The sequence below is a fragment of the Sorex fumeus genome, unplaced genomic scaffold (assembly GCF_029834395.1).
Source record: "Sorex fumeus unplaced genomic scaffold, SorFum_2.1 ptg000091l, whole genome shotgun sequence".
Taxonomy (NCBI): domain Eukaryota; kingdom Metazoa; phylum Chordata; class Mammalia; order Eulipotyphla; family Soricidae; genus Sorex; species Sorex fumeus.
In genome coordinates, this window is record NW_026606148.1 from 2,288,976 (window position 1) to 2,313,824 (window position 24,849).

The 24,849-nt window shown below is 48.8% G+C and overlaps 1 protein-coding gene across 4 annotated transcripts in view; it reads right to left on the reverse strand.

Moving 5' to 3' along the window:
- Positions 1-24,849, reverse strand: part of NTM (neurotrimin) — a 1,044,600-nt gene that overhangs the window by 202,325 nt on the left and 817,426 nt on the right. For all 4 annotated transcript variants that reach the window (XM_056131451.1, XM_056131454.1, XM_056131453.1 and 1 more), the window contains one exon: positions 9,073-9,305. In XM_056131451.1, coding sequence (XP_055987426.1) covers positions 9,073-9,305 — 233 coding nt within the window. The remainder of the gene's footprint in view (positions 1-9,072; positions 9,306-24,849) is intronic.

The window sequence follows — 24,849 nt, forward strand, 5'->3', positions numbered from 1 at the left end:
ATATCAGAATCAATATTAGTATCAATATCTATATCAGTGTCACTATCATCACTAGCAATAGTATCAGTATCGGTATTAGTATCAGCATCTATACCAATACTAGTATTGGCATCAATGTTAGTAACAATATCAGGGTCCATCACTGTCACTGTCCTCGTGTTGTTCATTGATTTGCACGAGCGGGCGCAGTAACGTCTCCATTGTGACAATTGTTACTGTGTTTGGTATTGAATACGTCACGGGTAGCTTGCCAGGCTTTGCCGTGCGGGCGAGATACTCTCGGTAGCTTGCCGGGCTCTCTGAGAGGGGCAGAGAAATTGAACTTGGGTTGACTATGTTGGCCGCTTGCAAGGTAAACGCCCTACAGCTGTGCTATCGCTCCAGCCCATCAGGGTCCATATCAGTATTAACATCAGCACCAATATCAGTAATAGTATCAGCATCAATATCAATATTTATATCACCAATATTAGTATCAACATCAATATCAGCATTAGTAGTACTAGTGCATCAGTATTACCGTCCATATCAGTATTTGTGTCACCATTAGCATCTGTTAGTGCCAGTATCAGTGTTGATATTTGTGCAACGTCAGTGTCAGCATTGGTGTCACTCTCGTGTGCATCCTGCCTTTCAGCACTGCAGCCCCCTTATTTTTAGAGGCACTGCATCTGAGGCTCTGTGTCATGCAGTGCATCTCTCAGACTGCAGCCCAGCAGCACTCCAGCGGGTCCTCTCAGTGCCGTGACAAGGAGGTCTGATGTTCTGCAGCCCAGCAGGCAGTTTTGCTGAGCCACTACACCCGACTTTCCTAGATACACAATCAGAGCTTCTGTGATATGGTTACACTGCCCCTGAATTGGCTCTATCCTGGTCTCCAGAACACAGGATTTCACAACCTGCCCCTTCCCTGAACCCCAGAGAGCAGGGTGTGGCCGTGTCTGATGACCTAAGAAGCTTGCTTTGGCAGCAGAATCAAGAAGGGGAAAGAGTTAAAATATGCAGCTAGCCTCCAGAAGCAGCTGCTTATTAATTACACTCATAAAACAGAACACCCTAAGGTCGAAGGGATGGAAATCATTAGAGCTGCATTTTAATAAATCTTCGATGGATCTCCCTCACTCGGGCCTAGAAGATCATGTGCTGGCTGCTTAAGTGGGCATGCAAGCACACGGGGGTGGTGGACTTCTTACAGACTCGCTTTGAGTGGAAAACTCGAGGCATCAGACAAGAAAGAAGTCTGGACCACTGAGATTCATGCTGGGCGGCTCCAGCATGCCAGACAGGACACTGTGGTTGAGTGAGTTTCCAGTTTCCAGGGAGAAATCTGAGTCTGATGGCCCCTTTTCTGGCTTCCCCAGTCCTGGAGTCTGTTCTCCTGGGTGCCCGTCTCTGGTCTCTCACTGCCTCTCTGCTCCCACCCACAGGAATGCCTGTTCCCCTCCCTCGGGTTCCCTCCTGTCACTCAAAACTCTCTTCTTTCCAGTGTCCCCGCTCCCTTTCTACCCCATGCCCGCGAGTCAACGAGAGCCATGAACACTCGCATCTTGGGTCATAGCCAGTTACTTAAACCACTGGCCAGCAGAAATTTCTAAGATGAAATACCCTGTATTCTCAGCACAAAAGTCCCTGGCCACTGTAGGCTGGTGAGTCCTGTGAAATGTGGCCTCCAAGAGCACTAACCACCACCTCAGCATCTTGGAACCCTGCTTTTGCCAGAAATACCAGCACAATTTTTTTGTTTGCTTTTTGGGTCCACCTGGCGATTCACAGAGATTACTCCTGACTCTGCACTCAGGAATTACCCCTGGCGGTGCTCAGGGGACCATATGGGATGCTTGGAATATAACCCAGGTCAGCCGCGTACAAGGCAAATGCCCTACCCACTGTGCTATTGCTCCAGCCCTGTAGCACAACTTTTTAAAGCATCACTTAATGGTCATAACCTCCTTCTTGCAAAAAAAAAAAAAGATATGAAATTCAAGTTGGTTATGCAGTGAAAAATGGTAATTTTCATATTTTGTTTAACCCAATTTACATTTAATTTAAATAGTAATGTGGTAGTACTTAACTCAGTTTCCTTGTCCTCCAGCCCCTGCTACCCTCCTTCCCCTCTCCCACCTGGACTTGCTGGGAAGCTGCTCCTTGATCCTGGCTTGTCCAAGAATGTTTCCCCATAGCATGGTACCTGCATAGTTCCCCATACGGTACCTGTATAGCACCCCACATGGTACCTGTTAATACTCACATGGTACCTGTGTGCAGCCCTTCTCTGCTCTTCCCTTCACCTGGAGCTGGGCAGGCTGGGCTCTTGTGCATACCCCAGGAGGCAACTTCTCTGGCAGGATGCTCACCCTCCCCTGCTGTCCCTCCACCCACTCCCTGTCTGCCGAGGAGTCTCCTTTGCGACCCAGCCCAGCCCCCATCCACCCTCAGCAGAACTAGACCAGAGCAGCTCAGGCCATCTGAAACCTCTCCAGCATCCAGCAGCATGAGAAAGAGTGAGGAGATTTATGCAGGCCCAGAGATGTACTAAAAAATTAAGCAGTAAGGGGGCAGAGAGAGAGAGAGAGAGAGAGAGACAGAGAGAGAGACAGAGAAAGAGACAGAGAGACAGACAGAGAGAGAGAGAGAGAGAAAGAGAGAGAGAGAGAGAATAAAGCCAAAGGAGCTTTGTCTTGCACACAACAAACTCTAGTTTGATCCCTGAGCATGGCCAGGAGTAATCCCTGAGCAGAGAGCCAAGAGCAAGCCCTGAGCACCAGGTATTTCCAGTTATGGCCCCCTGAACAAAGAGGGGGGAAAAGCAAGTAAATAAAAAGGAGATCTCCTTCCCCTTGCCCCAGTGGGACTCTGAGTTGACAGCACATCCGCCCACCATCTACTTAAGCTCCCACATGGCCACAATCTAGAGACACACAAATGAATCTCGGACCCCAGCAACTTGCTGCAGCGATTTCTTCAGACCCTAATTATGAAAATCTTAGAATTCCTAGAGCATGCATAATATTATGTTATATCCATAACAAGCAATACAAAACACATTGTCTAGCACTGCATTTTTGGCAGGTATGAGGGGTAGTGGACTGGTCTCAAAATATTGAAGGTAACTAAAGTAGAGAAAGAGTATTTTGCAAATTGTCTGACACACAGGTAGGGGGGGAGGTGTGGTATGGGGGTGGGTGATCACTTGGTCACATCCGTTACTCATCGATTTGCTCGAGCGGGCACCAGTAACGTCTCCATTCGTCCCTGTCATGTGCTAGGGGAATGAGACCCATTGTATTTACTGATTTTGGCATATCGAATACGCCACGGATAGCTTGCCAGGCTCTGCCATGTGGGTGGGATATTCTCGGTAGCTTGCCAGGCTCTCTGAGAGAAATAGAGGCTTTTGGGGTGGCCTCTAATCGCCCTTGTAGGTGTTCCCATGGTTCAAACCATATTTGAACCGTATCAAATATGGTGCAGCAATCCTGGAAGATGGGTATTAAGTGTCTTATGATGTGTCCTCCACTACCTCCACTACCCAGCTGTCGCCACACTCCAGGATGCTTTCCGGACACTCGGGCTGAGACTCACGCACGAGTGAAGCCCCACAGAACAAGATAAGCGAAACTCTGAGACCTTAGACTCCAGGCTCAACCAATGGAGACGTTACTGGGCCCGCTCGAGCAAATTGACAAACAACGGGAGGGCCTTTACCTTTACCATTTAAAATTAAATAAGCTAAAATAGAGCAGAGAGCATTTCCCTCTTTCTGCCACTACAAGGACATGACATGCTGGTAACTTATTTTTAAAATTATCCCGGAAAACAAAGCTCAAATCAAGAGCTTTAGCCATGAAAGGCCATGGGGAGGGGATGTCTGGGCTCATGTGCTTCCAGCAAGAACCCAGGTAGGAGATGGTCTCTCGGTGTTGTTTTGATTTGCATTTCTCTAATTTTGAATGAAAGTGAGCAGTTTTTCATACGCCTGTTGGCCATCCATATGTCTTCTTTGGGAAAGTGAATGATTAGGATGGATCCAGAATGATCTCTCTCATGTGTGAATTAAAGATAAACAGCCACAAAGATTCAAAGGTCACACAACAGGAGAACTTGAGCACACAATTGAGTGGGGTAGGGTGGGGGCTGGATAATGGGAGGGGGTTGGGGCCATTGGACGAGGGAGATGAGTACATTGGTGAGGGGTGTGGCATTGGAATTACACCCATTAGAAACCAATATTAATAGTACTATAAGCCTTCCCAAATTAAAAAAATTTTAAATCCCAGAAAACTTCGCAAGCATGCTTGTTAAGCACGGAGCACGATGCAGTTCACTGCACTGAGAAATGTGTTGCTCTGGCCACAGATCCTGATCAAATGTCTACTCAGAGATGGGGCAAGGAAGCAGAACTGCATGGCTATGTTCCCAGGAGTTTGCGGTCTGTCATGACGAGGGAGGAGGCAGCCACCAGCCACTCTGTTCCCTGAAGCCTGAGTCTTGGTGATGACTTGGGTGAAAATAAGGCAAACGGACATTGCAGGCACACGTGGGAAGTCCATCTCGCCGTGGCAACTTGTGGGCATCTCCTAGGCCAAGCTAGGGTGCAGGTCATGGGAGCGGGGCTAAGGGAATCTTCACTGCCTTGAATGGAATGTGTGGAAGCAAGAAGAGGGCCTTGCCAAGGGGAGGAAGCCTGGCCCTTGAGCAGATGCATCCTGGGAGAAAGGCTGCAGCCAGAGCCAAGAGACACCATCGTGGGCATGCAGAGGACCCAGAGCAAAGAATGAGGAGAATTGGTGGGGTTGAGAGAAGAAAGGACTGATTCCAGCCTCTCAGCAAAGGGAAAGTCTGGGGAAGCACCTTACGCATGACCTTATGTTCTTTCTTTTAAGTGGGGCTCATTTATCAGAAAGCTGACTTATATGCATCAATATACGCAGGTGAGCGCAATCCCAGATTAGGTGGGTTTTAAAACTATCACTATTGCATGTGCTTGTGTGTGTTCATAATCATAAAACCACTCCGGAACTTAAATGCCTAAGTTCCATTCCAGTCGCGTTCTACTAGGGGTGGAAGAGCAACTTCAACAAAATCCGGACAATCAGTTTCTCTCGAGGAATCAGGGTTTACGTTTGTGGCAATAAATGATCCCCAGATAAATATACTTCTTTCTCTCTCTGTAAATCCTGGATGGTGATGTATCCTCTTTCCAATATAGAAACAGGGGTGCTGGCTCTATTCCGTTGTCTGGTTGCTTTTAAGAAAGGGGGGGCAGGTTGCTCTGAAAAATGATGGTCCCTGATTCATTAAAGTGTCAATAACGCTCAGGCTGGGCATATTGACAGCGGATTAGCTGGGGCTGAGTTTGTGTACAAGACCAAGGCCCTTTGTAACCTAGCTGGCTTCTGGATCGATACAGCCATCAGCATTCGAAAATTAGCCCAAGATGAGATTCCAATACTTGAGGTGGTGTGTCATGCTAAGAGGGTGCACAGCCAAATCACAGATGTAAACACCTCACTGTGGATTAGATGTTTGTCATTAACTGGGACGTGAGCGAGGACTGGCCCCCTCCCGCTAGAAGTACCTGTCCTATTTCCCTGCCTCCACATGTCTTCTTCTTTCTCTCTCTGAACCTCTGTCTCACCTGGGGACCATCAACACAGCCTCTTGCTTCCAGAAGCATCTGTGAAATGCTCACTGACAACATGCCCTCTTAGTTGATCTGAGCAGGAGCAAATCCATGGAGGTGGGTGGGGACAGCATTTTAGGAGAAAAAAAAAAGAGTCCCCCCCAAAGGTGATCGTCATTCTCCAAGGGGGTTCTGCGCTATTCATGATTCCATCCCGATTATGTAAAGATCCTGCTCCCTAAAGCAATGGCTTTTGGCCACTGGTCTGCAGAAATGTCCTGTGACTTCTGGGAAAAAAAATTATCCCTGCTTAACTGACTAGTTTTCAACCACGGGCCATGGGTAGGTGGAGTTGGTCAGCGAATGCGAAAAGGCTAAAACCAGTTCTAAAGCAAGTACTTTGGAAAATTGCTTAGAGTTTCATGATCTTACCCCCTGGGATAGTCTACTTTAATGGAGGGGATGGGGGGACAGGGCCTAGAAGACATGAAACAGTCTCCAAAGCACCCCTGTTATAGATTGCTGATGGACTGTAGAACATTTGCCAAACTGACTCTGCTATTTTTAACATGAACAGATATGTTCTATGCTCTTCTATTTCCCATAAAAATGCTACACACAGTCCTTGCACTGAACCTCCAGCCTAGCTGAGTGGCCTCCACACTACCCGAGCACCACTTGAGAAGCCCCTCCACCACCACTCCTGCATAAGCAAAATCATAACATTTAAAAAATAATAAACAACTAAAATGCTACTAGTGCCCATGACTTTGTACAGTCTTTTTAAACACCACATAGAGGACAAAACCACTGTCATTTCTTTAGGGGAAAAAAAAGACACAAAGTAGGGCCAAAGCGATAGTACAGAGGGATTAGGCCTGGGTTCAACTCCTGGCAACCCATATAGTGAGTCCCCTGAGCACTGCCAAGAGAGATTTCTGAGTGCAGAGCCAGGAGTAATGCCCCGAGCATCAGTGGGTATGGCCCCAAAGACAGACAGGAAGGAAGGAAGGAAGGAAGGAAGGAAGGGAGGGAGGGAGGGAGGGAGGGAGGGAGGGAGGGAGGGAGGGAGGAACAAAAGTGAATCTGCAACCAAGCGTTGGCACGAGGGAGATCACAGCCCCACTGGTTCCATCTGGCTGAGCCAGCACCCAGCTCTCTCTCTCTCTCTCTCTCTCTCTCTCTCTCTCTCTCTCTCTCTCTCCCTCTCTCTCTGGGGCTGCTCCTCACCATTGCCCCACACCTCACTCTTCACAGTTCCGACCTCTAATCTGGATGGCAACTTCTTCGCTTTCTCCCAGCAAGCTTCTGCTTTATTCCATAACTCCTTGGAGTTCGTCCCGAGCCTCCTCCCTGTCCTTCTCTCTCTAAGTAATCATCCAGCACAACTGTCCTTGTCTCGGGCATCAGGACAAGGAGCAGGAATCCCAAAGTGGGGAAAACCCATAAAAGATCAAGCTCTGTCGCCAAGAAACTAGAGTTTCTGAGACGATAAAGCGAGGTATTTTGCTCCAGAAACCAAGGATTGAAATGGTGGGGAGGAAGCGGAGGACAAGTGTGAGCCTCACACGTATGAAATCTGGAAGCACCAGGTTCTGCTTACTCCCCTGAGCCTAGTGCTCCCCAGCCCTGCTTGGCTGAGAATTGGCCAAGGGTGTCCAGAAGCGGCTCCAGGCTGCCCTGAGCACTGCCTGAAGGACCCCAATGTAAAAATTATGGTAGCTCAGCCTGGAGACCTGGTTCAGAAGGTAAGCTACATGCCTGACAGGTGAGAAGTCCTAGTTTTAATTACCAGTACCTTACAGGCCAGAGTTCCTCCAGGAGTTAACCCCCACAAGACTATTTTTAGAAATTCTTAGAGCTAATCCCTGGCAATGCTTCTGTGTGCCTGCCCTAAGAGTTTTTAACAAGTATTTTAAATATTTTAAAATTTTCAGTGCTGGTTTTGTTTTTGAAAGAGTTTGTGTTTTTCCAGAAAGATTGCATTCATCTGGGGAACATAAAGCAACAAAATGAGAGACTAATACCGAGGAATGGCTGAGATTAGTACCAGGAATTTTGCTCCATGACTTGGAGGCCAGCCACACATGCTAGGGGAAAAGGAAACTCAGATAGAGAAGAGAGCACCAAATAAAGGGTGTTGTGAGGATCCTCCCAGGGTGGGAGAAGCATGCTGAAAGTAGACTATAGACCAAACATGATTGCCACTCAATGCCTCTCCTGCAAACCACAGAACCCAAAAGGAGAGAGAGAACAAAAGGGAATTCCCTGCCACAGAGGCAGGGTGGGACGGAGGGGATGGGGGGTGGGAGGGATGCTGGGACCTGTGGTGGTGGAGGATGGGCGCTAGTGGAGGGATGGATACTTGATCATTGTGTAACCGAAACCCAAGAACAAAAATTCGTAAGTATATAACTGTACCTCATGGTGTTTCACTAATAAAAAAAAATTTTTAAAAAAGATTTTGTGTTTTTCAATTTTCTTTGTGGCACCATGATTTGCGATGCTTTTCCCAGTGGGGTTGCATCTGTACAGTGCTCCAAACCACACCCTCCACCAATGTCTACTTCCCTCCACCATTGTTTCTGTGTCCACCCCTGAATTTAAATATTCTCAGGGTCTTAAATATGGAAGTGTTTTAAGTGTTAGCACACAGCCTCGCAACACAATTGTTTTCCAGAAGGAACATTTGAGTCAAGCTCACTGTTAGTAACTTGATTGAGACTCAGTGGGATTTTGAGTTCTGCTTCTCTGGGAATCAGTTCACTGAAGCAAATGGCTATTTCCATGTCCAGGGCAGCAACGATTGGGTGGGGAGGGGTGAAGCCAGGGATATCTCTTCACCTGGGACCCACAGAGAGAGCGGAACCCAACACAAACCCATAGGTGTCCGGATGTAGGAACTGGGGTGCAGAAGAGGGGAGAGTTCGGGTGTCCGTCAAGCATAGAGAATCAAGCACAGGGACCAAGGGGTAGTCTGGGATCAGAGAGGCCATGTGAGGGTGAGGAGAGAGGATATAAGGGCTTATCAACAGAGAAGGCTAAGGGAGATGCCCCAGCACCCCGCTGGTCTGTCTTCTTTGAACTTCCCTGTCAGGCCAGACTAAGGCATTCACACAGAAAAGCGTTCAAGACTGGTCTTAAAACAAAGCAAGTTTAGAATCTGATGAAACCTCAAAAAAAAGTGGAGGACAAAAATGCCAAGGAAAACAATAATTATAAGATAATTTTCTAGAAAATATGTTGTTGGAACTAAAGCCCCCAAAATGCTTATCCTATTCAACGGGAAATTATTTGAAAATTCAGCTTCTGACAGCCAAATGATAGCCAGGTCCTGGCCAATGAAGAGAATTATCTATTCTGCCGAAGGTTCCAGAAAAAAGAATCACATCCACGGCTCTGGCTGACAACGTGACCACGCCCACCACATTCACACCACGCCCACCTACCTTGCACAATGAGGTGGACCCGTGAAGTCTTTGGGTGGTTGTCCGTCTGCACCGAGCAGGTGTAGGGGCCTTCGTCGTACACATCCACGTTCTGGATCTCGATGCTGTACTGGGTCTGGGTGTTGCTCAGGAGGACCACACGAGGGTCCAGACACCACTTGTCATTCCCGGCATAGAGGATTGTGCTGCGGTTTAGCCATGCCACCCGGGTTACCCGGTTGTCGATGGTGCACCTGAAGGGAAGATCAGAGGGCTTGTCACAGACTGAGCCAAGAAAGTGGGACACCTGAACTGGTTTTCCAGCAAGGCCTGGTCTGTGTTCGCTGGCCCCTGGGCACCTGCTCATCTCTGATCTGCTCCTATAGCACTTTCTAGAAAGCAGATCCCCCGAGTCTGATGGTGGACCACAGGTGCAGGACATCAGAGCAGCCTGGTACATCTGAAAACATCCAAGTACAGGCTCTGCAAATACTGTCACTGCCAACCTGCACACAGCATCCTTGCCTGGGATGGCAGCACCATCTCTCCTTCCCCCACCCTGTTTTCTCCAGGATTTCCATGGAGTGTCCACCATCCTCCACCTTGCTCTCTAGAACATGGTTTGAAACTCTTCACACCTGCAGACCTGCACAGGTGATACAAAACGTGGAAGTTTCAAGACTAAGGCATTACACACCTGGAAGTATAGGACCTTCCGCCACCCCAAGGAGGAAGGGTCTGCCAGTTAAAGGCAATGAGGAACCGAAACACCAAATAATTCTATCAAGTCCACCCATGCCCCATATGAGATAGAAAACTCATGTGTGAGCCAGTCCATGTGACGCCTCTCGGCGCAGAGGAGAGAACTGTGACAGAAGGCTCCTGAAGTCGGAACGAAATCTGGACCGCCACCACCGCTACTTATCTTCATTATACCCAGGGGCAGAAATGTGCCGTGGCTGCCAGACTAAAGACATTTTCCCAAATCGCAAAACTGTTTGCACATGTAAAAATAGATCTTCTTTCTTTATGTTTTGCATCTGGAGTCCCCAAGTTGTGGAAGCTCCCTTCTCTTTCCTGCTCCTCTCCCAGCCTCTCCCATGGAGCCCTGGGCACAGCTCTGTCCGAATTCATTTCCTTCCCTGACTGCACCCCATACACTTGCTGGCCTGAGGCTAAATTCACAAACACAGTGTCCTGATTCTCACTCGAATGCAAGAAATAGCAAGACTGCACCGTATGTCTAATGATGCCTCCAATTTATACATTCCTTGGCAGTCTACAAAGTCTTTTTTTATATCACACTGTCTCGTTTGATTTTTGCAGCAAATCTGTTGACTGGCTGATCTTACGCATTCTCTCTTCTAATGGACAAGACTTGCAATAGCCACTTGACCCCAGAAGGGAAAGTCTCAGACCCTGAATTTCTGGTCCTGTGTGTGCCTGGAAAGTGCCCAGGAGGATTTTTCAGAGTGACGGAAGGTCTCCTCCACTACATTCTGAAATGCTCTGTGATCAATCAAAGCAGAAGAAGGCTGAGTAGCCTGTCAGCTTTCCCGGGAGGTCCCTCTCCAGAGGAGCTCTTGGGGTTGTGCATCCTTCCCGCCGGTACTTGTGTAAATGTCACCCCTTCATTGCAGGGCCCCTCAGACGCAGGTGGGGAGCCCTGCAGAGAGCTCCCGCAGGGAAAAATGCTCAACCGCAAACTCCTTTGCTCCAGTGTCCGGCGAGCTGGGTCACATGTGTTGTGTTTTCCGGACAACACAGCGGGGAAGTGAAGGCAGATCTAACTGGGGAAAGAACAAGGGCCTAAGGGGGGGGTTGGGGGGGGGGGGGCGGAACGGTTTCCGGAAGTGTGCACAGGCCATTTGCAGCAGAATCACAGGAGGGGACTGTCACAGAACCTGCCGATTCAAGGTTGTAGAAAACCCAGAAATATGGATGAGTTTCTAAAAATAACTCAGCTCTAGCAACTTCAAAGTTGAAGAAACAGGGGTAGAGAAGAGTGTCTTTGCAGAATGCAAAGTACTTTTTTATTTTTGGAGCACAGTGTCCTCCTTGGTTTTATGCAGTAGCAAATCTGTGAACTAGATGCTTTGGCTCATTCTACACTTGATAGGTCAGGACTTGGGTTTGAAATGGTCTAGGGACTTGGTAACAAAGGGGTTACCAAATTAGTGGGGTACAGTACAGAATGCAGACACAGAGCCCTTTATTCAAAAGTATGAGGGATTTTAAGATGGTAAGAGGATGGCTTACCCAGACACAGGGCCCTGAGTGATGTGTGAATAAACTGAATAGAAGATGAACTGGATGGAGGAGTTCCCTTAGGTTGCCCTGGGGGTGGCAGCATCCAGGTAATGCCAACGCTGGTACTTCTAAACCATTCTCTAAGGAGGCATAAGTCCAGCAGTGAATCTCGTACCCTGGAGGCCCTAAGAAGCCCTGAGCCCCCAGATCATTAAGTGAAAATTAATAAAGCAGGATCTTGTGGGAGCCACTTAGTGTGGACAACCCCAGACCACATCTCCAAGGAGCCGAGTTAGACACTGCATTTCCAGGAGCTCCGACAGAAACTAGGGTGCACAGACACTTTGGACTCATTGAGATATGACCCAGAAGGCATTCTGCAAGTGAACACCAGACAGAAAAGCACTAATCCCTCCCAACACACACAGACACACACACGCACACACGCACACACACCTCAGCAAGGAAATCCCCAGGGGAATCCCTTCCCCTTGCACTCCCTCACACAGGATGTACTTCCTCCCTGAGAGGTGAGAGAATCAGCAGAGTCTGGGAACCCCTAGGCCCACATGCTGTATAGCTTTGTCTGTCGAGTCCTATACCTGAGCATCCATCACACAAACCACTTAAAGGGCGGTCACAGCTTTGAGCTCTGCTTGGCACTGCGCCCAGCAGCTGGTGGAAAGCATCTCCCTGGCCAACATTACTGAAGACAAACGTTAAGTTTGCACCTGCAGCCACCAAGTCCTGCTCTGTCATCTGAGGTTCACTCATCATTGCCCATTTATAGGTGGCTAGAAATGAAATACCAGAATTGTCTAAAATCATACTGACTGAGCTGCAGGACCAAACTCTTCCCTCCCAAATTTAGTGTTCCTGAACATTTTTTTTTTTGGGGGGGGTCTCCAGAGGCACTTAAATTTAAGCATGGATTCGCCAAGTAGACTGATAAAATACCAATAGCATGCCCCTAATCATCTGTAGATCACACTTAGAAACCCCTTCAGTTAGAAATTCTGGTTTCTGGTCAAAGAAGAGCATAAAGATGTGCGGGGTAGGGCACTTGAAAATAATTCTTTTAAAAACTGTTTTCATTACTTGGCCAGTGAGAATTTTTTGGTTAACCAACATATTTACAAAGTCAGGGAGAGTCCCAGCGTTACCCCACCAGCCAGCAGCAGCAGAGATGGGACCAGCCTCTGGAGCATGACCATGGGTACAGAAGGCTCACATCAAGGACAAGGACTGCTGGGGAAAGAGGGAGGCCCATGGCAGGGTGTCTCACAGTCTTTGGTGAGCAGCAAGGATGCCCTGGGCTTCCAGAGAACAGTTCTTTTTTGGAAAGTGACCGACCCCTCACATGGCTTCACATTCTGGGGTTGAGGACAGGGGGATGAAGTTGTCCATTTGCAGATATGGGAATGTTCACCACATAACCCATTTCCTACATGCATCTGTGGTCCCAAGGGAGACTGCAGGGGGAAACTGGCATCACTTTCTCTGTGCTTTTGCTCACATCCAAGGTCAGGTGGAGGCGCTCAAGCTGTCCCTACCAGGGATCTGCCTTGCTGAGTCTCTGTGGAATGAGCACTGGCTTCAGCAGAGATAGGCCGCAGAGGTGACTTGCAGGCAGCTCCTGTCTCCCTCTCCTACCTGGCCCCATCTGTCTGACTCAGTGATCAAGAGCCTCCACAACAATGCAGAGGGAACCATTCTACCATTCTTTTGGGTTAAAACAAAAGTGAGGAGCTGAATTGCTCTTAGGTAGAGTGGTTGATTTGATGTGGAGAGGGAAACACAGGCCACGATGCCCTTCTTCAGAGATGGGCCTTCATATAATTCTACAAAAGCACCACCAAGACTCACCAGGGACTTTGTCTTCAGAAGGTAAGGACCACTAGGATGAACTGGCAGGGGATAAGTTACTTTCCCACGCTCATCCAAGTAAGTGTGGTGACTGCAAGCATCTCCCCTCACTAGCATGGAGCTAGATGGCCAAAATTCAGGCAGTGTGTGGGCTGGCCAAAAGAGGTGAGGGGCCAGGATGGGTCTCTCATCTGTGCAAGTCAGGAAAGTCTCTTGTCATTATTCCCTACAATTTTGAAATGTGCTAAGTATATGCCTCCCATTCTCTCTGCCCACACTGCCATATATACAAGGAACAGAAAAAGGACAATGACACCCCTCAAGACTTTGAGATGGAATCCTAGATGCCTAACCCCCAAACTCCAAACACCTCTCAACTGTGAGATATCCTCTTTCTTGGAGGCTGTCCTCACTTGCCCACTTTCTGTCCCTTGGCTTCTGTCCCTTGGGCTAGTTCTCAGCAATTTTGGTACTTCTGGGAATGGTCTTCCTAGCTCTCCATACCTAAGGGCATCCTTCTATATGTACCAACATGGACAGACCAGGACCTGGACTGGGCAGTACCCCAGCAGAATCCATACTCATTGTTATGCCTTCTCTACTGAAACAATGTGTGTATTAGTCTACTCTAGTCCAACAGGTTACTTTACTTAGAGAAGCAGAGAATAGGCTGGTGTTTTTATACCCAGGTGATCCAAGATGCCCATCCTGCATTGATACTCAGTGCACTCTCCTTGACAATGAAGTCTGGTGTGTAGTTGACCAGCTGTCCAACCGATGTAGCCAAGCTGTACCATGTACCTGAGCAGGATTGAGGGCAGGGGGATGAAGGCATGAGCAGCGCAGGGCAGAGGGGTGTAAACACCCTCATACCCAGAATATTCTGAAGTTGCATCCATTGTGTCAAATCAGTTCTCTGTGTTCAAAATTACCTGCTCTGTGATTGTTGCTGCCTACATACGCAGAAGAACAGTCCACAATGATGGAGCAAGCCCAGCATGAGCATGGAAGAAATGACTCCATACATGTATAGGCTTGAGGCATCAAACATCTTTTTGATTCAGAAAGCAAAGGTAGGGAGGAGGAGGAGGAGGAGGAAGGGGAAGAAAAGAATAAGAACTTGGAAACTGAGAGGGAAATAGTGCAAAGGTGTCTGCTTGGGACCTTCTAAGACAGACAAAGAAAGAGCTGAAATATAAAGGAGTGTTATTGAAGAAAGAGGGGATATTTCAGGCTTGGCCTTTCTTAAACACACTTGTCTGAAGATCTGAGGACTATAATGGATCCAGACACTAGGAACCCAAACATTCATCTAAACCAATGGTCTTTGAACTGCCTTTGAAAAGCAACACATTGCAAGAAAGGTTTGATGCTTCTGCCCTCATCAACACTGGGTCAGTTGGCCAGCACAGACATGTTCTAGCTGCCTTTGACTTTGGTTTCTCTGAGCATTTCGCTGGTGCCCCGCCTGTACCCTCAAGCTTCCCAGGGAAACATTGTTCTGAAAATCTGATATCTAGTTCCATGCGGTCTGTTCTTTGTGTTCCATCTCTGCTTCTATGGGAAATGAGGCAAGGAATAAACTAAGAATCCTGTTCAGGACGTGCTGGGGATCCCTACATCGGCAGACACTGTGACTTTTTAATGTAGGAGAAGGGCATACTAGGGGTGGGGAGTGTGATTTCAGCTCTACAAGAATCTAAGCACAATTTAGGTCACAGATAGAAGCACTAAACTTATAATCCTTCACACTGGCCTCAGATCTCATAACCACAACTATTATGACCACAGAGCCGGATAGATACAGTAGAGTGGAGAAAGCACCTGCCTTGCACACATTCCATCCAAGTTCGATCCTCAGCAGTGCATATGGTCCTCTGAGTCCTGCTAAGACCACAGAGCCAGGAGTAATCTCTGAGCATTGCTGGGTATGTTCCCAAAACTAAATAATCAAGAATAAAAATTCAAGTACACTTCAAAAGTATTCTAGTTATGATGCTAAGAAGCCTGGTGGTGCCTGTGAGAAGCAACAAGAGCTCTCATGATACAGGGGTACAGACTGGAGGGGATGCCCTGTCTGAGCACACTGATGCCCAAAACTGGAGAGGATGGGAAGGAGGAGAAAACACAGCTCTGAAGTCCAACTGCTGGAAGGAAAGTCCCCATTTGGATATTCTTGCCTCTAGAAAGTCATCAAAGCTCCCAGAGTTTTATTAATTCACGTGCAGGGGAAATGATTTCCCTCTTGTGTGGGGTGAGTAGAAGAGTTCTTGGAACCAGGGTAGTTCCAAGGCTTCACATGTATTGGCGCCCCAAAAACAAAAACAAAAAAAACCCCACACACCTCTATGAAATCTATTCAGTGGACAGCTTGCTTATTGTAGGAGTATTGCATGTTCACCTTCTCCCTACATGGGAAGAACCAGGCCTTATTTTCTTCTGTGCCCTGCACAAAATGATATTAAGTCCTCAATCAGTATCCACTGACTGATTACTTTCTTTAATTAAAATCTCCAAACTCCTGAAAAGTAAACGACCATGAGGACTGCGTCCAGGCAGGCCCACGCTGTGAAAACGATTACTCTGTGTCGCCCTCAACCTGCTTTTCCCAAGAAGGATGCACTCGTCTTCCGGTGCACATGCTCATCTCTGTGGGACTCCAAAGACCAGAGGCCATTGCCTTCCACTTCTCTACAGTCCTGGGGAGAAAAAGTCAGGAAGGCTTGGCGTTGTGGATCTCAGCAAGCACATCTGTCCATCTGTCCTTCTTGCCCCAGTCAAATAAAGCAGCAGGATCTTCAAGCAAAGTACGCTGACCGTGGTGGGGCCTGACTTTTTCAAAATGAGTAAGCTGAGTTTTAAAGGTGTTCCGGGACAGAGCCAAGTACTCATTCTAAAACTGAAGAAGTCTTGGCGCAGCTCAGTGGTAACCTAAGGGCCTGATTCTTAGCCATGTTCTCATTCAATAGCTGTGTGCTCCCATTTATGTGGGAAGGATTCCCGCTCCTAGCACGAGACCATCTGGGCATTGTGGGGTCTTGATGGTGTCAACCAACCACAGGCAAAAGTAATGGTGCCTTCTGGCCCTCAGTGGCCAAGTCAGGCATTTCAGCCTCTTCTTGCCATCTTTCACACACATAGCTAAAATAGAGAGGATTTTCTGAGTTTCTTTTTAGAGGTCAATGATGAAAGCAAAGCCAGAGTTCTGAGAGGGTAGCATGGAAAATCACCTTGGCCTTCACCTGCATTTGACCTTAAGCTCCAGTAGGTTAAAGCCCTGTCTTGCCCACCACACAGGAACACACGCTGATCAAACAGGCTGTGACCTTGGGACACGGAACTCCTCCTTGGGACCTGTCCCCACTGTCACTTAGGATTTGGTGATGAACTTTATTTGGACAGTCAACAAATTCCTGTTTCCCAAATAAGACCCATTTTCAATGCCAGTTTAAATCCCAACAAGATTCCTACAACATCCAGGTTTAAAGCCCCATGAATACTATCCAGACGTACTTTCATCCTGCTATGGATTGGTAACAGCCTGGCACGGCTCCTTGACCTGTAGCTACAAGATGGGCATGACATATATAGTATTTTCTTCTCTATTCCAAGGACACCGGGCTACTTTTAGAGTAAATTGGATCTCAGGAGACTTAAGACGGCTGTTGAGGTTAGAAGCAGCTTGACGAAGAGAAGAGTGGGGGCACACGGCATTTCAGACAGAGGGAGAGATGAAAGCAAAGAGCAATAAAGTTGAACAAAAGTCATGGCATGTCTGCAGAAGGATAGAACGTTGGACTGTATGGGCCATGAGCTTGGGTTAAAAAAAGTTAGAAGAGACGAGTCCAGGAAGTGTGTGTGTGTGTGTGTGTGTGTGTGTGTGTGTGTGTGTGTGTGTGTAGACCTCTGCTTATGAGAGGAGGCAATGGGGTGTTAAACAGAAAAGACGAGTGCTAGGGACCTCTCCTAGTGCAAGGAGTCAGGAAAGGTCTTGCAGAAGAGGTGCTTGGGCTGAGGCTTCACAGGGGTCTCGAGAGTTCATCTACCAACTTACTTACAAGGAGCCAAAAGAGTTGAGTCCAAGCAGAGCAGCCAGTTCACTAACAAGCCCACAGCTGCACAGTGAGTCAAGAAACAAAAGACTGGGCCCAGGGAGCTGGCTCAGAGGCTCAAGGGCCAGTTTTGCAAAAGTCTAGAGTTTGATTCCCAGTGCCACTGCATCTGCCAAGGGTGATCTGTGTCTGCCATCCTTGATACCTCAAGTGATTTCTGGCCACACATGACCAGGTATGTGTGAGCACTGTGAGGAGAACCATTTACACTGTTGGTGGGCGCCCAGCTAGAGGAGCCCCCACAAACTCCCTGGTTGACTGTGCAAGACCCCCACATGATGTGCGATTCCCCCAGCGACCACCACAACCAACTCTGTGTGTGACTTCTGAGCATGGCACCAAGCACCAACCTATCCACAGACGGGACAGAAGGGTTGGGGATCAAGAAAAGGATTGGAAACAAAAGTTGGCATCTCCTGATATCTGGACCTGAGATCAAACAGCACCTTCTGGAGTCATTGGAATATAAGTGAAACTCTGGGAGGAAAGATGTGATCCAAGCATGGTGACTCACCCAAATGCAAACACACCTTCTCTTCTTATGCAAATGCTAGAGGGGATCTAAGTGGAAAAGGATGTTTTGTCTCACCTCAGCAGGACACAGAAGAATCACGTGATATTAATTGAAATTTAAATGCTTGGTGTAAAATTAGCAACGTGATTGTTCCTTTCATGGTAATTACCCAGAGACTCACAATTAAAGTAGTAGTATCATCACACTGCATTTCCTTAATCATGTGACAGACTTGGGCTTTCCCATCAAAGCTAACCAATCTTCTCTCTTTTAGACTATGCTCAAATACACTCCACCTATCCTACTCACACACATACACATACACACATACACACAAACACCACTGTTTTTGCTGTTACTCAGAAATTTTTTTTACAGAAAAATCTTTCATCAATTAATACTCATTAATCAATAAATGGCCATGAATACCATCCCATTCTCAATGCAAAGTCCAAGCAACTGTTCATGGAGACTTTGAGGTTGTTTTCTCTTTGTTTTTTATTTGGGGGCAACACCCAGCTGTGCTCAGGGCTTATTCCTGGTTCTGTACTCAGGGATCACTCCAGGCAGGCCCCGGGAACCATATAAGGTGCTGACGACTGACTCCAGGGCAGCCAAATGCCAGCCAAATGCCATCCAAATGCCCCACCTGCTTTACTGTCGCTCCAGTTCCTGTCCTTGAAGATTTATGACCTCAATTGCCTTCTACTCAGAAACATGCATTTCTGTACAAACTCCTGACAGATCCATTTGGTTAAGTGGACTCTTGCATTGACCAACAACTCACAGAGAGATTCTATGCAACTGCCATTTCTGTGTGATGGAGACAGAAACCTTGACCTCCTGCCTAGTCCTCGGTGAGGTGGGCTGCCCCATCCCTCCCCCCCTCACCCCTGGGAGGCAGAAACTGACGCTTTCTTTCTGGAATCCCTGAGGACTCCACTCTACCTCCAAGCAAACAATCAGGACATGTAACTGTTAAGATGTGACACTCCGGATGCATATTCAAAAGACATTTATTATGGTGAGGACATTGTTTGGACATTGCTCTACTATTTGATTTGTGATAAATGATTAGTCGACATGTTTATCAAAGTAAATAAAGCCCGTAGAGTACCTTCAATTGAATCCACATGTATTAGTATCTAGGAAGCCTGACTGTGAGCGCATAGCATCCTAAAGAACTAAGAAGACAAGTAAAGCTGGCTGGGGTCTGCCTCTCTGTCCTCGGACCCTCTGCACGCTGATAGCCATTCTTGCTGATTCGGCTTTTTCCCAAATGCAAGCCAAGGGTCACCAGTGGGAGCCAGTGGAGGGCAGAATATATTTCTCCAGTCAGGTCAGGAAAGATGATTTACTTTCTCGTCAGATCCTTGGTGAGAACCATGCTCAGATGAACTAAGCCGCATCTAAGGCTGAGCCGGACACGGGCAGCAGCTGACCATAAACTTAGACACTATGGAGCCTGCCGGCCTGACATCCTTTCTCCTAATAATAGCAACTTCTTCCACTCTGCTCGCCTCCGAAAATGAAATGAATGAGGCTTGGCAGAGAGGAGAGGAGAGGATAAAGCCCAGGATGGCCATAAATCGGAGTGCAGAGTGGCAGACACTGTAATCCGCCAGAACGCTGTGCGGGCTCAAGGAAAAGGCCCTCTTTGGGGAACCAGTGAAGGGAATCAATGCCCATAAAAGCATTCGAGGCAGCGAGCAACCGCAGACAAGATAGATACCGTTGACCGGGACATGCGGCAGATTGCAGGTAGTAAAACAAAATAGAAAGTCATTAAAACAGTGGGCAAAGGGCGCGGCTGTGCGCGGCTGATGTCACCGGGGACCTTCGTGAGGAGGCGCACATGACACCCCATCCATCAGAAGGTCAGAAGTGCCAAGAGGCCGCCCGCGAGCTCCCGGAATCCTCCCTCTAGATCCTTTGCCAGTCCAGGCCGTGGGGCTGGGCGAAGCTGAGGATTTATTGCCTCTCTTGTAATAGGTCTATTTGGAAACACATTCTGACCAGCTTATCAGGGTATTAATACATCACGGGCATATTGAGCTGTATTCATTTAGGGTTCTGGTTGCTCGAACCGAAGACTTTCCTGGGAAGCATGCCAGGACACATTTCCTGGAATGAAATTCCCCTCGCCCGCTTCTTAGCAACTGTTGGGCCCAGCAGAGGGCAGAGTCCACCTAGCAGACTCAGTTCTGGGGCCCCCTGGGGGACAGTGAGGGGGACTAGGAGGGTCAAGAGATCAATGATACAGTCCAGAGTGATGGTGGAGGTGGGGAGACTATGGAACTATCAGGAAAAAAGCTTGAGAGGATGGAAGGGGACAACATGAAAGAAGCAGCCTGGGCATGTTGTGCCTCAATGTCCCCTCCCCCCCCCCCCCCCCCCCCAGTGCAAAGGAGTGGAGGGGAAACATACCTTGCTTCCATGACTCTGTGATAGGGACCTCACTGGACAAATTATAGAAAGCTCCTCAGAGGGGACTAGAGCAATAGTACAGTGGGGAGGGGGTTTGCTTTGCACCAGCTGCCCAAGTACAGTAACTGGCACCCCATATGGTCCCCCGAGCCCCACCAGGAGTGATTCCTGAGTACACAGTAAGGCTTGAGCATTATTCTGTATGCTTAAAAACAAACAAAAAAAGAAAAGCAAGGACAGGAGGAAGGGAGGGAGGGAGGGAGGGAGAGAGGGAGGGAGGGAGGGAGGGAAGGTAAGAAAAGAAAGCCCCTCTGACCACAGAGGACAGATACAGAGACCAGAAGGAAGGTTCAAGGCCAGAGGAAGACAGAGGAAAAAGGCATTTTTCCAGACTCCCTGTGCCGACAGTTTCTCTCCTGCTTCTTTCCCCAGTGGCTGCCAATCCCTCCTTTGCCTTTCCTCCACTGTGCTGTCTGGGGACCCCTCCCAGGCTAACCTTCCCTCCCTGGGGGGAGTGTAGCAGCTGCTCCCAGCCAGCCCCGTCGGAGCTGGGATTTCCCTCCTGTGTGGTCCAGCTCACTGTTAGCAGCATGGCGGGTCCCAGGCTAAGAAGGGGCCAATGGAAGGAGCAAGAATGGCAGCACCACCTTGACCTCTGGAAGGCACAGCTGGTGCAGATGTGTCTGTCTGACACACCACTGTCCCCGGCCCTCATTCCTAGCCACCGCCAGCCACTGACCATAGCTGGGCAATGCATGGTCTCTCCTCACTCGTGTCCCTGGGTATAGGTGCTGCCACTTCCATCCACCTGACTCTTCTTGGAACAATTGGTGGCTCCAAGATCTCACTCTAGACTACCTCTATTCCTGCCCCATCTTCTGCCATTGCTGTCTGCATGCCAGACCAGACACCACCTTCAGGCAGTCCTCCATGCCCCCAGGTGGCACTCTGGTGCTTGCTGGACTTCTTGTGTTGATAAAAATATTTTTTTCGGCTTCTCTGGGCTGTGTTCCTTTCTTTGCTGAGAGCACACATGGCCTCCCAATCCCAGATCCCAATCTCCTAATCTCTGTCTCTGTCTGTCTATGTATCTGTTTTTCTGTCTCTCTCTGTCTCTCTGTCTCTCTGTCTCTCTCTCTCTCTCTCTCTCTCTCTCTCTCTCTCTCTGTCTCTCTCTCTCTCTCTCTCTCTCTCTCTCTCTCTTTTTCCAGGACATTGTAAGCTGTTCCCTACATCCTGTGGGTGCCTATGACTTAGCTTCCTGGTGCCTCATGGAAAATTTTATTTATTCATTCTGTTAGCCAGACATCAAAAAACCAAAATATCCCGTGCCTTCCTACTGAGCACTGGTCAATGTTTGGGGTCAAGTTCCTCTGTATTGTGTTGTCAAAGGCAGTGAGATTCTGGGGCTGGGCCACGGCCTCCCAGTTGGCTCACCAGACCCCTTGAGTTGTTGCTGAAACAATGCCCACATGTTGCAATAAAGACCCTGTTCAAATCTTCAGAATAAGCCTCCTGGATTTTCCTGATTTAAAGCCGAGAACCACCACTAAGCAGGGCTTGCGGGTGGGATTTAGGGGAGAAATAGATGAATGGAACACCTAGTTAGGAGAGCTTCTGGAGCAGCCTTGCCAGTGACCTCTGGTGGGGTGAACGGGACCTGTCTGCCTGCACACTTCCAACAGGCTGGGGACAGCCTTGGTCTGAGCCCTGGAAGGGCCCTGGGGCAGGGTGGGGGAGAAGCTCCCATGAGTATTCACCTAGGCCAGAGTGGAGAGGTTGAAGGGACAGAGATTAGAGATGCTGACCCAGATTGAAAATCAGGACTGGGAGGGGTGTGGTCTGGAGAAAGACTGGAATATTTGGTAATATGTGAGGGTAACATTGGCTGGAGAGTGTGAGGATAACAATGGCTGGAAGGGTTATGAGAGTGATCATCCTGCCTGTGGGACACCCGGATACCACAGACACTTCTGACTGTCCTGTGAATGGGTCACCCAGATACCACAGACATGACTGACCATCCTGTGTGTGGGTCACCCAATCACCACGGGTACAACCGGCGTCCCATGTGTTATGTGAGTTACCTAGTCACCACAGATACAACTGACCATCCCCTGTGTGGGTCATCCAGATACCATGGACACAACTGACCATTCTGTGAATGGGTCACCCAGTGACCACAGATACAACTGGCCACCCCATGTGTGAGTTGCCCAGACATCACAGACATTACTGATCATCCTGTGTATGGGTCACGCAATCACCAAAGACATGATCTTGTGTGTGGGTAACCCAATCACCACAGATATGACTGACCATCCTGTGTGAGGTCACCCAGACACCACAGACATGGTCACACTTCATCCTACTGGACCTAGCGACCAGTCTTCAAAAGACCTAACCACAAAATCGTGTGACAATCAGGGCCACACACATCCACACCAGTGCCAGGGTTGGTGATGGGACCCTGGAGGTCTCTGCAGGAGCTCTTGACCCAGTAGTGAGGACCCACCATGCTTCCTGCAATCAGGCAAGTGGGAGATCACAGTGAGAGCATAGGACGGGGACTTGAGACAGGACCAGGGTTCACAGGAACTTCTAGCTGGAGGACACCTTAGCTTGCCCACCCACGTGTCAATGCTTGGAGAAAAGGGTTTTACCATAGTGGTTCTGCAGCTGGTCTGAGGAGACACAAAGACTCTCACGAGGGATGAGCACACGTTCACACCTAGCTCGGGAGGAAACAAGTGATAATACATGCATAAGGCACCCTAGGACTCCGCAGACCCTGAAGGGTTTTGCCTGTACATGTGTAAGAACCCCATGGCCCTTGCTGCCAGAGCGTGTGTTAACTGATGGGTTACCCCCATGGGTGAGCCCCAGAAGGGCTGCAGCTCTGTCTCTGTGAGCACTTGTGGGGAACGGATGGGTGAGGACCTCCCCCTCCTCTTCTGCTGCTCCCAAACCACTGCCCGGAGGACCTTCCAGCCACTTGGTGCCCTTGCCATGGGCCCTGCCTCTTCCACAAAATGTCCTTGTCACTGTCCTCTGATTCCCCCGTGATCAACAGCACCAACCCTTGAGCCACGAGCAACTTCAGTATAAACAAGAGGCAGAAAGGAAACTAAGAAGCTAAGAGGGGATTGGGAGCGGACAGCAGGGGTGGGGGTGGGGGGCAGAGGACAGAGCAGAGCACAGAGGGGAAAATCAAAGGAGCAGGCCAGAGGAAGCATGTCAGGAAATGGGTTTTGAAGTGGGGAGAAGGGAGAAAATTCGGAGACAGGACTTCCCATCCTCTAGGTTCTTTGGTATTTTCCATGTACACGTGTACATGTGATTGTCCACATGTGTGCATGTGCTTGCATATGGTGAATGTGTCTGCATGTGTCTACATACCTTATGTATGAATATGTATGTGTGTGAGTGTGTACATGTATACCATACGGGTGTGTGCATGCATGTGTGTATGGGCATGCAAGTATGTGTATGTGAGAGAAAGAGGGAAGGAAAGGGAAGGGAAAGGAAGGGAAGGGAAGGGAAGGGAAGGGAAGGGAAGGGAAGGGAAGGGAAGGGAAGGGAAGGGAAGGGAAGGGGGGAGAGGGGGAGGAAGGAAGGACAAATATTAAGCATTAATAATCCAGTTCCAAACAAGCTCCAAGTCTGCACCACATCTGAGTTGGAAGGATTAATTTTCTTCAGAGAAACATCTGGAAAGGCACCGAGGAGTGTTAGGCAGAAGGACGCTGACCTGGAAGGCAGGACCGTAGCTCAGCAGGAGACTCCCTCGCCCATGTGCTTTGGGTTCCCTAGGCTCTCAACCCTTGTCCCTTTGGGTCTCACCCTGCCGATCAGCCTAAGGTTGTAGTGAGAAGTCAGACATCGAAGCCACTTCCCAGGCCTGGAGCCCCTCCATGGCCTCTGCCCGCAGCCCCCCAGGCTCCCTAAGCCAGTTTATGAGGCCTGACTGACAGGAGGTGATATTGGTAGTGACCGGGTTTAGAGCTATCTGTTCCCAGAAAACCGTGTTGATCTGCCTCTCGCAGCCCCGGGGGAGACTGACTTCTTACTAGAGAGTTTCCCAAACAAGAAGGCAGTGCCACAGATCCATACTGCCTCCTCCATGTCCTCTCCACCAGGAGAACCTCCCGACCCATGCTTCTTTTCCCTCCATCCTGCAGAGATTCCCTTCCTTAGTGACTTGCAGCTTGGACAGGGTCCTCCACTCTCTACCTGCAGGGCGGCCCCAGAGAGTGGCCCTGAGCCCGCTGTCTGGGGAGAAGATTTCCTGCCCCAGGCCCAGGCACACAGCAGCTCAGCACTCATGCTCTCTTCTGGCTTCCCTGCATGCGTTTTCCACCGTCTCTCGCCTCCATTCCCAAGATGCAGTCCAGGCGTGAGGTATGCTTCTTCCCGGGCTGAGCGGAGGCTGGAGTGAATGCCCATCCATAGTGTCTCGGTGATTAGATACGTCTGCAGAATGCAGGTAATTTGTGTTTCTGCTTTGTGCAATTGGCACTAATGGCACCTGCATAAAATGGAGCCATCTTCCCAAACACACGTCAAAGGAATATATTTACCAGGCACAAAGGCTAGGAGCAGAAGAATTGAACTCTAATGATAACATGT